This window comes from Idiotropiscis lumnitzeri, chromosome 1 (assembly GCF_059441095.1).
Source record: "Idiotropiscis lumnitzeri isolate Australia: NSW breed Sydney's pygmy pipehorse chromosome 1, RoL_Ilum_1.0, whole genome shotgun sequence".
In the NCBI taxonomy this organism is placed as follows: domain Eukaryota; kingdom Metazoa; phylum Chordata; class Actinopteri; order Syngnathiformes; family Syngnathidae; genus Idiotropiscis; species Idiotropiscis lumnitzeri.
Window position 1 is genome coordinate 24,422,169 of NC_142391.1, and position 13,096 is coordinate 24,435,264.

At 43.7% G+C, this 13,096-nt stretch overlaps 2 protein-coding genes across 3 annotated transcripts in view; one reads left to right on the forward strand and one right to left on the reverse strand.

Annotated features, from left to right (window-relative positions):
- pi4kab (phosphatidylinositol 4-kinase, catalytic, alpha b) overlaps positions 1-13,096 on the reverse strand; it is a 32,833-nt gene that overhangs the window by 14,534 nt on the left and 5,203 nt on the right. The window contains exons 7-31 of one of the 2 annotated variants that reach the window (XM_088291246.1): positions 12,962-13,025; positions 12,470-12,618; positions 12,315-12,380; positions 12,119-12,215; positions 11,834-12,025; positions 11,633-11,733; positions 11,223-11,352; positions 9,969-10,098; positions 9,783-9,878; positions 9,511-9,694; positions 9,163-9,266; positions 8,836-9,004; positions 8,682-8,732; positions 4,639-4,747; positions 4,102-4,238; positions 3,889-4,022; positions 3,417-3,499; positions 3,263-3,333; positions 3,066-3,190; positions 2,912-2,993; positions 2,728-2,811; positions 2,252-2,341; positions 1,999-2,118; positions 813-827; positions 630-722 (exon numbers count right to left, since the gene is read on the reverse strand). In XM_088291246.1, the coding sequence (XP_088147372.1) occupies positions 630-722; positions 813-827; positions 1,999-2,118; positions 2,252-2,341; positions 2,728-2,811; positions 2,912-2,993; positions 3,066-3,190; positions 3,263-3,333; positions 3,417-3,499; positions 3,889-4,022; positions 4,102-4,238; positions 4,639-4,747; positions 8,682-8,732; positions 8,836-9,004; positions 9,163-9,266; positions 9,511-9,694; positions 9,783-9,878; positions 9,969-10,098; positions 11,223-11,352; positions 11,633-11,733; positions 11,834-12,025; positions 12,119-12,215; positions 12,315-12,380; positions 12,470-12,618; positions 12,962-13,025 (2,676 nt within the window). The remainder of the gene's footprint in view (positions 1-629; positions 723-812; positions 828-1,998; positions 2,119-2,251; positions 2,342-2,727; positions 2,812-2,911; positions 2,994-3,065; positions 3,191-3,262; positions 3,334-3,416; positions 3,500-3,888; positions 4,023-4,101; positions 4,239-4,638; positions 4,748-8,681; positions 8,733-8,835; positions 9,005-9,162; positions 9,267-9,510; positions 9,695-9,782; positions 9,879-9,968; positions 10,099-11,222; positions 11,353-11,632; positions 11,734-11,833; positions 12,026-12,118; positions 12,216-12,314; positions 12,381-12,469; positions 12,619-12,961; positions 13,026-13,096) is intronic. The other variant, XM_088291254.1, reaches the window with a different exon arrangement.
- On the forward strand, positions 5,004-8,381 carry serpind1 (serpin peptidase inhibitor, clade D (heparin cofactor), member 1). The gene is made up of 7 exons (XM_088291266.1): positions 5,004-5,084; positions 5,237-5,515; positions 5,590-6,233; positions 6,358-6,506; positions 6,582-6,706; positions 7,358-7,502; positions 7,600-8,381. The coding sequence occupies exons 2-7, from the start codon at positions 5,250-5,252 to the stop codon at positions 7,789-7,791; spliced, it is 1,521 nt and encodes a 506-aa protein (XP_088147392.1). The 5' UTR covers positions 5,004-5,084; positions 5,237-5,249; the 3' UTR covers positions 7,792-8,381.

Consider the following 13,096-nt stretch of genomic DNA (forward strand, 5'->3'; position numbering starts at 1 on the left):
TTTTGTCTTCATGTCAATTACAGGAAAAGTGTTGAGATGATTCAATTGTTACAATAATAATACCCAGGAAGGAATTTAAAGTAGAGAGGTAATGATTAACTCAAGCCTCGATTCAATTTGATTGTCAGTTTGCAATTTCAATTAGATTTTTTTTTCAGAAATTAATAACTAATTTTACAAACAAAATGTGTTTTTATTTTAACGTCTGCATTTTGTCCTTGTTACAAAAAGTAACCTTATGTAACTTTCCAAAAAAAAAATAAACTTTGATGAACAGAATTAAGAAATAATAAAAATGTGACTTAACCACATTGTTGTCTTATCAGCGTTTGGTTATTGCCAGAACTAAACATGAAAATAAATAAATCAACAATATTTGATTGTTACCATTACAAATCCTTTTGTGGTCAAAATTTCCATATCGATTCTTTTGTCTTTGACATCGATGCAGATTTTCAGCAGTTTAAATCAATTTTAAATTGATTTTCGATGAATTGTTACATTCCTAATCTTTAGTGCTAAATATTTTCCATAGGACGGTGGAAGGTGTACAAATCGTTTTGTAACTAAGAACCTAAGATGTGAACTGGATCAAAGAGGTTACAAAAAAAAAAAAAAGTACCCTATACCTCTCCAGTGTATCGATTGCGCAGGTTGAGAGACGCCATGAAGTTGGAGTAATCTTTTTTCACACATGCAGGTCTTTCTGTCAGCTGGGTGGTCTGGGGAGGCAAACGCAATGTCACTTTGTGGCTCAGCAGTCGACAACCGCGTAAAGCCCTCGTCTCATTGTATTCATAGTTGAAACCAACCTGAGGGAACGCAGCCTATGGTGCGGGTCAGAGGTGGGCACCAGCATCACCGTTAGCCAAATGGGCAACCATCCAGCCACAACAACCCACCATTCCATTGCAGCCAAGTGACCGGGTAACCAGCCAAATCCGTAAAGCAGCCAACCAACCAGTCAGGCAGGTAGTTTGATAAAGACAAATAAAACTAATGAAGCAAATGAAAGACGCAAATAGCATAAAGCAAGCCGACAAACACGTATGCCGCACGCACAACAAATGGACACGCAAAACGGGTGTACGCATGCGCTGGTAAGTAATTAAGGGTGTGAATCACATTGAAAGCCAAAATCAAGAAATTTGACAGTGTAATTCTTCAAAAACGCTTCTTGTAAAACAACAAATAAACACTCGTGTGTACTTGGTGGCGCTTATGGAGAGCCTTAAAGCGATCAAATGTGAGGATGTTGAGAATGCGTTTCATCAGCCGGTGACAATTGTAATCAGATATGTTTTGAATGCGAGTGATGACAATAGATCATCAACATTATTATAAGTAGATCAGCAAGTTAAAAGACGATACAGTAAACAATAAAACACATCAACATGCACATATAACAAGCATGGTGTCGTCAAAACTCACAAATGTTCTGAGCAAGCAGCTAAAAGGTTAAAAAGCTATTTAGAGGGGCTTCAGTTTGAGTAAGAGTAAAGTTTTATAGTCAACCCCAATTTTTTCTTTCCGATAATGTTGTATGCGGCCCCACTTGTCAAAACACGGCGTTCTGATAACAATTGCTTTTGTGGAATATGAGTCAAGCAACATATCCGTCGTTTTTTTATCCATCTCAGCGGGCGGCCATTTTGTCACTTGCTGTCGACTGAAAATGATATAACAGTTGCTCAGGGCCGCCCCCTGCTGAATTCATATTCCACAAACGCAATATTAATCAGCATATCAAGCTCAGACAAGTGCTGCAGCATTGAACATATTGTAAAGAAAACATTGGGGTTGAATTCCCCTTTAACTCCGATGCAATATTTATTGCCACAGAATATCTGTAACATGAAAGCTCGCGTTTTCGGCTGTCTGCCTCAATGTAGTACTCCCCTTTAACCTCCAGTTTCACTGTAACCCTGAACAGGATCAGCGGTATGGAAAAAGGACAAAAGGGCTCTGTGTATGTTTCTGTCTGTGTTTGAGACTCACGCCCAGAGTGGTACTCTGCCTGTTGTAGCCTGCAAAGTGCAGGATGCTCTCTGTGGCCATGGCCAGGCCCGTATGCTGGGACAGACCCGACACCCAGTTCTGATGCTTGTTCAAGTACTCCTGAGGAGGAGATAAGAAGATGAACAACTTGGAACAAGCAAATGTCAGAACAATAAACAGATTTAGTGTATCCGCAGTTTGTGTCCTCGGAGAATTGCAGATTTATTTATTTGAGTGGCCGTAAAATACAGACCTGAAGGTGAGACTTTGTGACGGAAGGGGCCCATTTCATTGCTTCTTTCAAGATCTCCCCACACCGAGCAGCAAAGTCCTTCACGATGCTCTGAGGAGGGTCCAAATAATTAACGAGTGAGGCAAAATAAATTATGTGCATTTAAATAAACAGTAGAAAAAACCTGGCAAGAGATTCACAAAGCGGTGTAGTAGTAGTAGTAGAAGTAGTCGTCCAGAATATTTTTCAAGCACAGCAGATTTTTTTGAACAGACTATTAAATACATTACATTATCATGAAATATTTAAGAACAGGTTGTTTTTAAACATTCAATTGAGTACAATATTTAACTGTGATGTGCAATATATTATAACTGATGATACAACATACTTGGACAGCTGACTATTTTTGATGCAGTAGTTTGGGTAAATATTACAGACCCGCTGAACCATGTAATTTGCTTCTGTGCCTCCCTCTAGTGGACACAAAAACGTACCTCTCTGGCCTCATATGTATCAGGCACAGTGATGCTGTAAGGGGTGTCTGGAATGTCATAGTAAGGTTGGTCCTTGTGGATGTCCTGAACAAGCCCAAAACATTCGAGGCATTACTTTTGACTGGATTGTTACGCAAGCGTCTGTCGGTTTTGCAGAGCAACATTTGCCTTTCTTAATACGTACCGCGCTTAGAGAGAGCGAGAGGGTCTGCAAAATATCTAACATGGTCTTGAGCACACGGCCGTTCCAAAGCAGATGTGGAAATCTGTTAAAAGCGGGAGACAGAGCTTACCAAAACACGAAGGACTAAAATGATCGGTCGATGCAGACCACTCACGTCTCGGCCAAACCAGAAAGATATTTATCCGCCACCCTGCGGATCCTCTTGTGGGTGTGGTTGAAATTAATTAACAAGAATTGGGCATGACGCTCCAATTCCTCCTCGTGCTCTTTGGTCTTTGGCTGTAACAAAAAGTCGAAATGTCGGGATATAAATTCCAATAAAATGTTCTGCTCCACGAAAGACACACTCACCTTGTCCGCCATCATTTGAAGGAAGACATCGAATACCTTGTCGCCGACACAAATGATACACTGCATCATTCCTGATGACAATGCAAATTTAGGCAAGGTGAGACTGTGAAAAGACGACGATGTCGGAACAGATGAGGAAAAAAAAAACCCTCACCGGATTTGTCTTTCTGAATGGCTTTGTCTTCAAAATAACGAAACATGACTTGGAAACGGTCAGGATCGTTGGAGTGTAGCATCCTATGAGACGGCAAATAAAGGAAGGAGAAAACCTTTGATGAACACGCTCAAATAATAGATGAAACTTGAAAACTAACTGGGCACAACCAGGATTGCGGCTGCCAAACGGGTTACATTGTCACACGGTTTATTTTTGTGGGATGTGAGACATCCATCTTCTGTACCGCTTCTCCTCACTAGAGTCGCGGGGGGTGCTGGAGCCTATCCCCGCTATCTTCGGGCAGTAGGCGGGGGACACCCTGAACTGGTTGCCAGCCAATCGCAGGGCACACAGAGACGAACAACCATCCGCACTCACACTCATACCCAGGGGCAATTTAGAGTGTTCAATCAAACTCTCGTGCCTCTTCGCAAACCAGGCATTAATTGAAAAACAGAGCTTGGCACACCTCATATACTCTAATCGGTAGACCGAAAGCAGGTACGTGGACATGGCGAAGTCAAGCTTGTTAATCAGCGCAGATGCTTCCGGGGAGGGGTCCAGGAGATTGTTGATGGTCGCTCGCAGCTCATTCAACTCCGCCTGGAGAAGGAAAGACCTTTAAAATATCACATGTCGCACAAACAACGTGCGGCAATGACTGTTGCTTCCTCAGCGCTACCGGTGTGACGGTGTCATTTTTCAAGGCGGAGTTGTACTGCAGTTCTGAGCGAAGGGGCTCTCCACTGGGGAAGGTCAGGAGAGGCGACTTGGTAGCAATTTCACAAACGCCCTCATACCACTCTTTGGGCCAGAGACCTGCAAAGACACAAAGTAGGTCCAGAAACACTGTGAGACCCCACCACATGAAATATTTTAACCAACAGTCAACCATGTATCGGGTACTATTCGTCCGAGACCTTCAGATACAATAGTCCGGGCGTCTGTTCTGTGCGATTAATCGCGATCAAAAGACTTCATCCGATTGATCGCGATTAAAAAAATTTATTATTTTTTAATTTTTGCACAACTCTAGTATCTATTTATTTAAAAGATGATTATCATTGTGGTTTAATCGGTCGCGGTACGCACGTGCTCGGCAACATACTGAAATGCGTTTCTAAACGACAGTCACCCTTTTCAGCGACTTGAACGCAAATGTTTTTTTTTTTTTAAATGGATCTAATGAGCAAAATTGCAATGTAGCCGTTCATCCAACCTGATCCTTCCACAGCAAAACCCATGACCACTGAGTACAACCAGAAGTCTCGAAACAACTTCTGGAGGCGGGGCTTAGCCTCTTTGATTGGCGGCAGTCGTCTGGTCAACTGTGAATGAGAGAAATGTTCAGAGTTCAGCTGGGAAAAAAAACAACAAAAAAATGTGTGTAAGAAATTTGCATAACAAGGTCTCGTAAAGGAAATCAATAAAAGAATCAATCCATAAAGTCGCTAATTTGTTTCATATATATTTTGTGGTGAAGCCAAGGAGTATGCAATCTTGTTAAGAGAAAAGCTGGCCTGAGTTAAGAGAAATGTTATTCAGTCACAGGACTTTGGGGTCTGTTTAATCTGGTCTATTTGTTCAGGAGGAGACCACGTCAAAGTTCAGTTTTGTATTCAATTCACTGCTCGTGTCCCGCAAACGCAAAGCAGCACAGCGAAGGTAAGGGACTGGAGAAACATGGAGATGCCGTCAAGTTGGGATTTTTAAACTTGGCTTTTGTCGGACCAATTTGAAATCAATGTTGTATATTGCGCTAGCGTGTCCTTGTGAGCATTTAACTCGTTTTTCTACATTGTCCTTTTGCCCCCTAGCGAAGCGGTCAAGATGCAGTTGATGGTGACGGTCGTGTCGATGGCCTGCATACTGGTCAATCCAGCACTGGCCGCCATCAAAGATCTCAGTTCACATTTTAGTCCCTCAAACCCGGAGCCCAGAGGCTTTCAAGCGACGGGAGCAGATCATATGGAAGATAACCCCTTGGAGTTCCACAAAGAAAACACCATCACCAATGAGCTGCTGTTTGATGGCTTTGAGGACCAAGATTACATCGATTTTGATAAAATCCTGGCTGCAGGAAGTGACGACTACATGTGAGTAGTATTTGGCCCAAGATAGAAAATTCTATCAGCATGCGTGCATGAGTTGAATGGGTTTTTTTTCCCAGTGAAGGGGATGAGATTGATGAGATTGCCACTCCCGCCCCGGACATTGACATATTCGCAGAACCGTCCGATCCAAAGATCCGTCGCGCAAGACTCCTGCGGCTCTTCCACGGTCGTTCCCGCCTCCAACGCCTCAACATTGCCAACGCCCTCTTCGGCTTTAACCTCTATCGAAGCCTCCGTAATGACGTCAACCAGAGTGACAACATTCTACTGGCGCCAGCTGGGATCTCCATCGCCATGGGGATGATGTCTTTAGGAGGTGGACCCGGAGTCCAGGAACAGATCTACAAAGTTCTGGGATTCGCTGAATTTGTCAATGCGAGCAGTCACTATGACAACAGCACGGTGCATAAGCTCTTCAGGAAGTTGACCCACAGGCTCTTCCGGAGAAACTACGGCTACACGCTACGCTCCGTGAACGACGTCTACGTAAAGAAGAACGTCTCGGTTAAAGATGCTTTCCGTGCGGAAACCAAGGCGTATTATTTCGCTGAGCCGCAGTCGGTGGACTTTAGCGACGCTGCTTTTTTGAACAAGGCTAACAGTCGAATTCTAAAGCTCACTAAGGGACTCATCAAGGAGCCGCTCAAGAGCGTCGACCCAAATATGGTGCTTATGCTACTCAATTACCTATACTTTAAAGGTGGGTATACGTAGAAAGCGACCTTTCAAACAAGCTTCAATCACATCAAAACCGCACAACTACACATTTTCACCTCCTCATGGTATGACCAGATGTATCCGCATTCAATCTCTTGTACTACCAGGCACATGGGAACAGAAATTTCCCAAAGAGATGACCCACTACCGCAACTTTCGAGTCAACGACAAGACAAGCGTACGAGTGCCGATGATGACCAACAAGGGGAACTACCTGGCCGCTGCAGACCACGAACTTGATTGCGACGTCCTACAGGTGATTTGGAGGATTCCGCTATTTTGAGAGACAAGCAACAGCCTACATGAATAAGCGTCATGTTGCTCTTTTCAGCTCCCCTACTCGGGACACATCAGCATGCTCATCGCCTTGCCGAGGAAGATCACCGGTATGAGGACCTTGGAGCAGGAGATCTCACCTACTGTTGTCAACAAGTGGCTCCAAAACATGACAAACAGGTCAGCGGCATCCTTCCCACAAATGAGATTTTCTACGACATTGTGTGTAGCAGTGGCTCAGTCTTGGACTTGGGAACAGGCCAAAACACCGCACACGAGGATTTCCCCACGGGGACTGATAGAGTACACTAGATTTGACCCTCTGAATTCTCAATTTGACTTAAAATTCTATGGCAAATATGGTCCAAAAACTAAATCCATAACCTTAGCAAAAAGGAGCTAAGATTGACGAGGAAATATAGAATCAGCAGATTTCATTTACGTCACCTGGTCTAAATGTTAGCAAATATTTGCCGTAGATACAAATCAATCTATTTATAGCAATCTATCTGAACCAATAAGAACAATGATAAGACAGCCCGTCCCCCTAAAAAAGAAATAAAAAAAAAAACTTTGCATCCTCTAAGATGTGAAGTTCAGTTTTATTGTTTCCGTTAACAGCCCCAAAATTGTCAAGCAAATTTAGACTGGGAACTCGCGCCAAAGTCCGGTTCGTCTTTAGACCTCTGAGATGTGTAAACATGATACTATGTAGTGGTAACACTACTTGATGGAACTAGAAAAAACTGATCCTTGCAGGCCATGATTTTGTCCATCTTGGAGACATTTTTATGCACGTCTCGGAGATGCTAATTTACGGACCCTCTGCAGGACCCGCGAGGTGGTGCTACCTCGCTTTAAACTGGAGCAGAACTACGACTTGATTGTGAATCTGAAGGAGATGGGTCTCACAGACATATTCCAGGATGGCGCAGACTTCTCTGGAATGACCTCGGACAAGGTTGCCATGAACTGGGTGAGTCGTCACAACTCATCAAAAAGTCAGCAGAGGAGAGAAGCGGCTATGTCTGATGCGTGCTTTTTTTTCTTTTTTTAAATCAATTCCCATAAAGCTTAAGCACCAGGGAACCATCACCGTGAACGAGGAAGGAACAGAGGCAGCTGCTCTGACCCAGGTGGGCTTTATGCCTCTCTCCTCCCAGATCCGCTTCGTAGTAGACCACCCTTTCCTCTTCCTCATCTACGAGCACCGTACGGACTGCGTTGTCTTCATGGGCCGAGTGGCCAACCCGGCACAGCACTAAATTTGAAAAATGCAGTTCAAATTTTTCCATCCTATATCAATGTTGAGAGTGTGGGGGGATTATATGAATGAACACACTTTCTTTGGTGCAAAATGAGAATGCAACAGAGATCTAAGAATGTGTTTGTTGTGTTCGTGAAAATTCATGTGTTGTTCTGTATCCGCTTTTTTTTTTTTGTTATTTTGGGATGATTATTCCTCCAAAATTCCAAATTCAATACAAAGGCATATATCATAAAATAGTCCACAAATGTCCACTACATTGAAATATTATATCGTATTTCATTGGCAAAATGTATCCTTTAAGAACTTTGAGGTTCTCAAATTTTGGCACAGCTGTAACGTCTATTGAGAGACAATTAAAAAAGAAAAAAAAAAAAAAAAGAAGAGTTTGCACAGTTGACTGACACTGTGAGAAAGTTATTGTGGTTCTTCAATTTTGTTCCATTATTAACAGCTTTTTTCTCTTCATATAATGAATGAATAAAAAAAAAAAAAACGTCCGTGCATGACGCCGCCGTGGGAGAGATGCTAACGGCAGAGGTTTATTTCAAGATCATTGTTTGAAATAGAGGCACGCTTGTACGCACACTGCTGGCTCACGTCTCTTCATACACAAACAGTTGGGAGCGGGGCATGGATGGGTTCGGAGTAAACTTTTATCATTTGCCCGTTTCGCGAGCAGGTTCATCACACGCACGAGGGCCGATTCGTAGGCCGGACTAAAATCAACCTCTGGCCTTTGTTACTCCAACCCTTTTTTTAAATTTGTCGCGTCCGCCCGGGCCGGAGGGCCGGACTGTTCTGCCCAGCTCTGCTACAACGCTAACAAACCGCTTGAATTCCCCAGACAACTCAGAAATGTTATAATTTCAAAAGGGACCAACTCACCACTGCAATCACTGGGATGAGAACGCCCAGATTCCCAGCGCTACTCGAAGCCTGAAAGAAGACGACAAGGACATCATTTATCTCTTTTTTTTTTTTTTTGCATTCCAATCCCAACGCTTATGAGGTGCATGCACGTCGCGGTATCCAAACACACTTTGAGCGCTGGCCCCTTATCTGATGCCCGCTCACTGGCTCGCTTCCCTTCCAGGCCCAGCTGGACAAAAAGTTCTAAAAGGTTCACCATGAGTTCATCCACCAGCTGCTCCCCCTGCAGGTTGGCAGCAATGTTGGCCAAAGCGTTTATCACGGCCAAAGAGCAATGCCTTGGGAGGAAATAGAAACAAGCCGAGCATGACCGACACATTTTCTGGATGACGAGCAGCCGAATAGCATTCTATCTCGGGTTAATTGACTAGAAGCCTGTTATGGTACAACTGGCCCACTTGTGTTTCCACTGAAGAACAGTAGCACTGACACTCACCGGTAGCCATGATCTCTGGAGTCTTTAGTAGCCGAGTAGACGACTGAGCTGGCTTTCACGCTGATTTGCTGGAAAAGATTCCAAACTTCCTGGTAGATGTATTGCTGTAGCACAGAAAAATTGAAGCGATATTTAACACAACATATTGCTTAGTAGGTTCATAAAAAGTCATTAAAAGTTTACATCTAAAATGTTGGGGTTTTTTTTTCATATTGGTACACAAAAAAAGAACTACAGTAAAGAGTTCTATTTGTGCAAAACATTCCTTTCCAATCTGACTAAGAGCCAAGACGGGTGTTTTAAGAAGAACATAGCGGTAGTGGAAGCCAGATGGTCATTCAGACTCACATTCCCGGTAATGACCATGCAGCCCAGCTGGTCGATGATGAGTACGTCCAGCTGGGACGGAGGTTGACAGAACTTCTGTTGTAAGATCTGCAGGATGTGCTCCATCACTTTCGGCGTGTCTCTCAGCGCAACGGCGATGTGGCCCAGCGTCCGAATGGTGTGATCTGGGATGAGGTGAGCATCCCTGGCAGGGGGACAGGATCTTTTAAAAGAGCTCAAGCTTTGTTGATGTGCCACACGAACATCGCATTTGGCGCAGATCTGTTACTCACTTGTCGTTCTCCTGTGAAATGTACAAACGGTTTGACAGACTAGCGAGAAAGGCCTCCACGATTACGTTGTCCATGGTCAGACCAGCTTTCAGACATCTGGGCAGACAAACGACAACAGCTAATGTTTTTAAATACGACTAGATCATTTTCTCTTGACAAAGCCGAATCAGCTTTTTGGCGACGAACCTGCAGATGTTGTCGATTGAAATATCTCGGAGCTGCTCGTACATGGATTGCTGGTCTTTCCTGCTGGACAGAATGTTGACTGTGGACTGAGAGTGCTCATTGGTTACGTTGATCCGGATTTCTCCAGTGCCTTGATTTAAAAAAAATTGAATAAATAAATAAATACAAATGACAATATACAGGAAGTTAGCAGCCTTATGTATTTTTTTTCCCCGTTGCGAGTGTTGCCGGCGGCGCGACTGAATTGAAGTCGAGTTTGCCCGAGCGGGCGCGGTTACGTGCAGTTCGACGCTAATGACGCATTTGGAGCGATGGGACGCGGAACGAAGCACCAAAAAGTCGCCCATTCGGCACTGTTAAAAAAAAAAGAATAAAAAAATTGAACTTTCTTCGCGCGACGCATCGCGGCAGCCAATCGGCTCCGGGACGTACTACGTCACACTCAGCGTCATGCACACTCAGCGGGTTGTTTGAAAAGAGAAGAAATGGAGGAGAAATGATCATTTTCCTTTTTTTTTTTTTTTTTTAAACAGCTTTTGAATTTTACCAAGACGGCAATATTGTTCACATTAGCTTAAGCACCAAGTCGGCCACTTGAATGCGATGTCAAAAAACTTTTCTTTATTTGCTCCTGGAAACGCTGAAAAGCGAAGCCCCTCCCCTTGAGCACGAATGAGTGGCTGTGTTGTGAACACCTCGACGCTGAAACGGATTTGGTGTGAACGTAGCATTAGGCAAGACAAAATGCAAGCAAATTTGCGAGAAAAGTAATGAATGCCATCATGAATGACATTGCACGACTTCAGCATATTGTGTGAGACTTCCGCTCTAACGGATAAACTCCAAAAGTGTGTTTTGATTTTTAGGGTATCAGAGATAGCAAAGAGATAAAGACCACAGAATCCTAAATGTAACTTGATGAAACGTAGGAAATTGATGTCCTGGCTGCTCATTGCCTGTAGGATAAATAATAGTTTTATTTTTCATCATGAGAATCAGAGGTGCACTAGTGACGTTTGTTTTACAAAGTTAAGAGTTGATTGATTGTGTAGCACAACACAGCGGGTGACACATCTTTTGCCACCGGCCAATGAACACTGTGTACTAATCAATACTGGATGAGGCCCAGATCAGGAAATGACAGTGTTATCTAATCCCTGTGTGTTGCTGTGCTCTACTTGTGGGTCCAAATTTACCGAAAGGCCTACTCTGAATAACGCTCCACATTAAGCGTGCACGCGAGAGCTCTGGTACCTGAGCTGTACTGGCTGTGGTACTTGTAGAGTTTTATGATTACAGGTGAAGGAACCACCAGGAAGTCCCGAAGAGATGTTGTAGCAGAGTGAGCCACCACAGGAAACCTCTCACAAAGACGCCCCAGGCCCTAACAGACACAGGAACAACACGGATTCAAATGTAAAATTCTTATCGGAAATATGCAGTGCTCATGCACGGCGCTGAAGCCTTCGAGAACACTCAAAGAACAAAAATGTATGCAACCATAATTGCGTACCTCTCTGGCAGTGTCTATCCAAACTGAGCATTATTATTATCTTTGTAATCGCAGAAAATGTATATTCCTTCAAAAAAATAATGGCGTGTTTCCCAACGTCACGTGACATTTTCTTCAATAATTTTTTTTTTTAGCTCAACAATGTTTTTACCTGCAGGCAACAGATGAGTAAGGGCATGTGAGCGATGATGACTTTACTGGAGGTTTTTGACTGCAGCTTCTCGGTCAATTTGCTGCACAGGTTCTCAGCTCCTGTGAAAACAACATGGTTGCGGGGGAGAAAAAAAAAAAGAGCTCACATAGCCACCTCAACATGGCGCTCCGGCCACCCTCCAGCCAAGAAATCGATCACCTTGCTCATCTTTAACGGCCCACACCATGAGGTCCACGCAGGCAGCGTTGGCTTGGCAACGAAGCTTGAGGGGGCTCTGTTCCCCCGGCAACACCCCCGCGTCATGAAGTACCCGCTGCAGCTCCGATTGGCTGCTGCTAAACTGTTCCAGGACAAAGTCGTGGACTTCCCGCACAAAACCCGGTTGTAAGGCTGAAATCCAAAAAGTGTCACAATGTCAACGCGCTTCAAATGTTTCCCTGGCTGAAGGGATGAAGACGGATTTCAGAAGCGCGATCGATTTACCGTTCATGTTGTATAAGGTGTCCCTCAGCATTTTGAACACGCACACATAAAGAGGGTCACTGAAGGTTTTGTAATAGAGGTGCATTCCGGGGTTGGACTTTATGACAAACGTGGGAGACAAAGACACATGAGATGAATAAAATGAGACTTTTTTTTTTTTTTTTTTTTTTTTAAACGCAATGCACATCCTATTTACCCCTGTCACTTCAGCCATGGTTGCGTCCAGGGTTTTCAAAAAAGATTCTGAAACAAATATCTTCACCTGAACAAGAACAAAGGACAGTGAGAGGAAAAGACTTGTGGGTGTGATAAGTGTGTTAGGCCAGCATCGGCATTACAGTGGACACAAACCATGCTGAGCAGCTGCCGGAGCAGATCGACTGGCACCTCAATCTCATTTTCTCCTCCTCCCAGGAAGAGAGGAGACACGGAGAAACTGGAGCTGACTGTGGAAAAATAGTAGTCAGGATCCACGGTGCTGCTGTCTGGGAGGTAGGAACCTGGAATGATGGAGAACAGGGACATACACATAGGTGCAGGAAAAATATCAATGATGTCATCGATTAATTAATCAAGCCTAACCTTCAGAAGTCCTTCAACTCCCTGCGTAAATTACTCGCTATTAATAACAAGGCTCGTTTACGATCCCCTGCACAACATACTGAGAGCTGTTTTCTATTTTTTTTTTTTTTTTTTTTTTACATGGCAGATGAATATATTAGAAAGAGCTCTCAGTATAACGGCGTGCACGTCTACATCACAGCAAACTACAACCACAATTCAAAAATACATTGTTAAAGTCATACTGCACTGTCAATTGCGGGATGTTTGCAACTGTTTTACCTTCAAAGTAATGTGGGCCAGGTGTGGTGGGAGAGCAGGGTGAGTGGCCTCCGTCAGCACAAACCTATGCAAAAGAACAAACAAAGTGAACCAAAGTACAACAACAACAACAAGAAATAAATGCATTTTTCAGAA

What these genes read in the sequence shown, in the direction of transcription:
- serpind1 (XM_088291266.1), top strand. Translation starts at nt 5,250, where the DNA reads ATGCAGTTGATGGTGACGGTCGTGTCGATGGCCTGCATACTGGTCAAT. An exon ending in GCAGGAAGTGACGACTACAT is followed by an intron (nt 5,516 to 5,589) that starts GTGAGTAGTATT and finishes TTTTTTTCCCAG; the next exon opens with TGAAGGGGATGAGATTGATG. An exon ending in CAATTACCTATACTTTAAAG is followed by an intron (nt 6,234 to 6,357) that starts GTGGGTATACGT and finishes TTGTACTACCAG; the next exon opens with GCACATGGGAACAGAAATTT.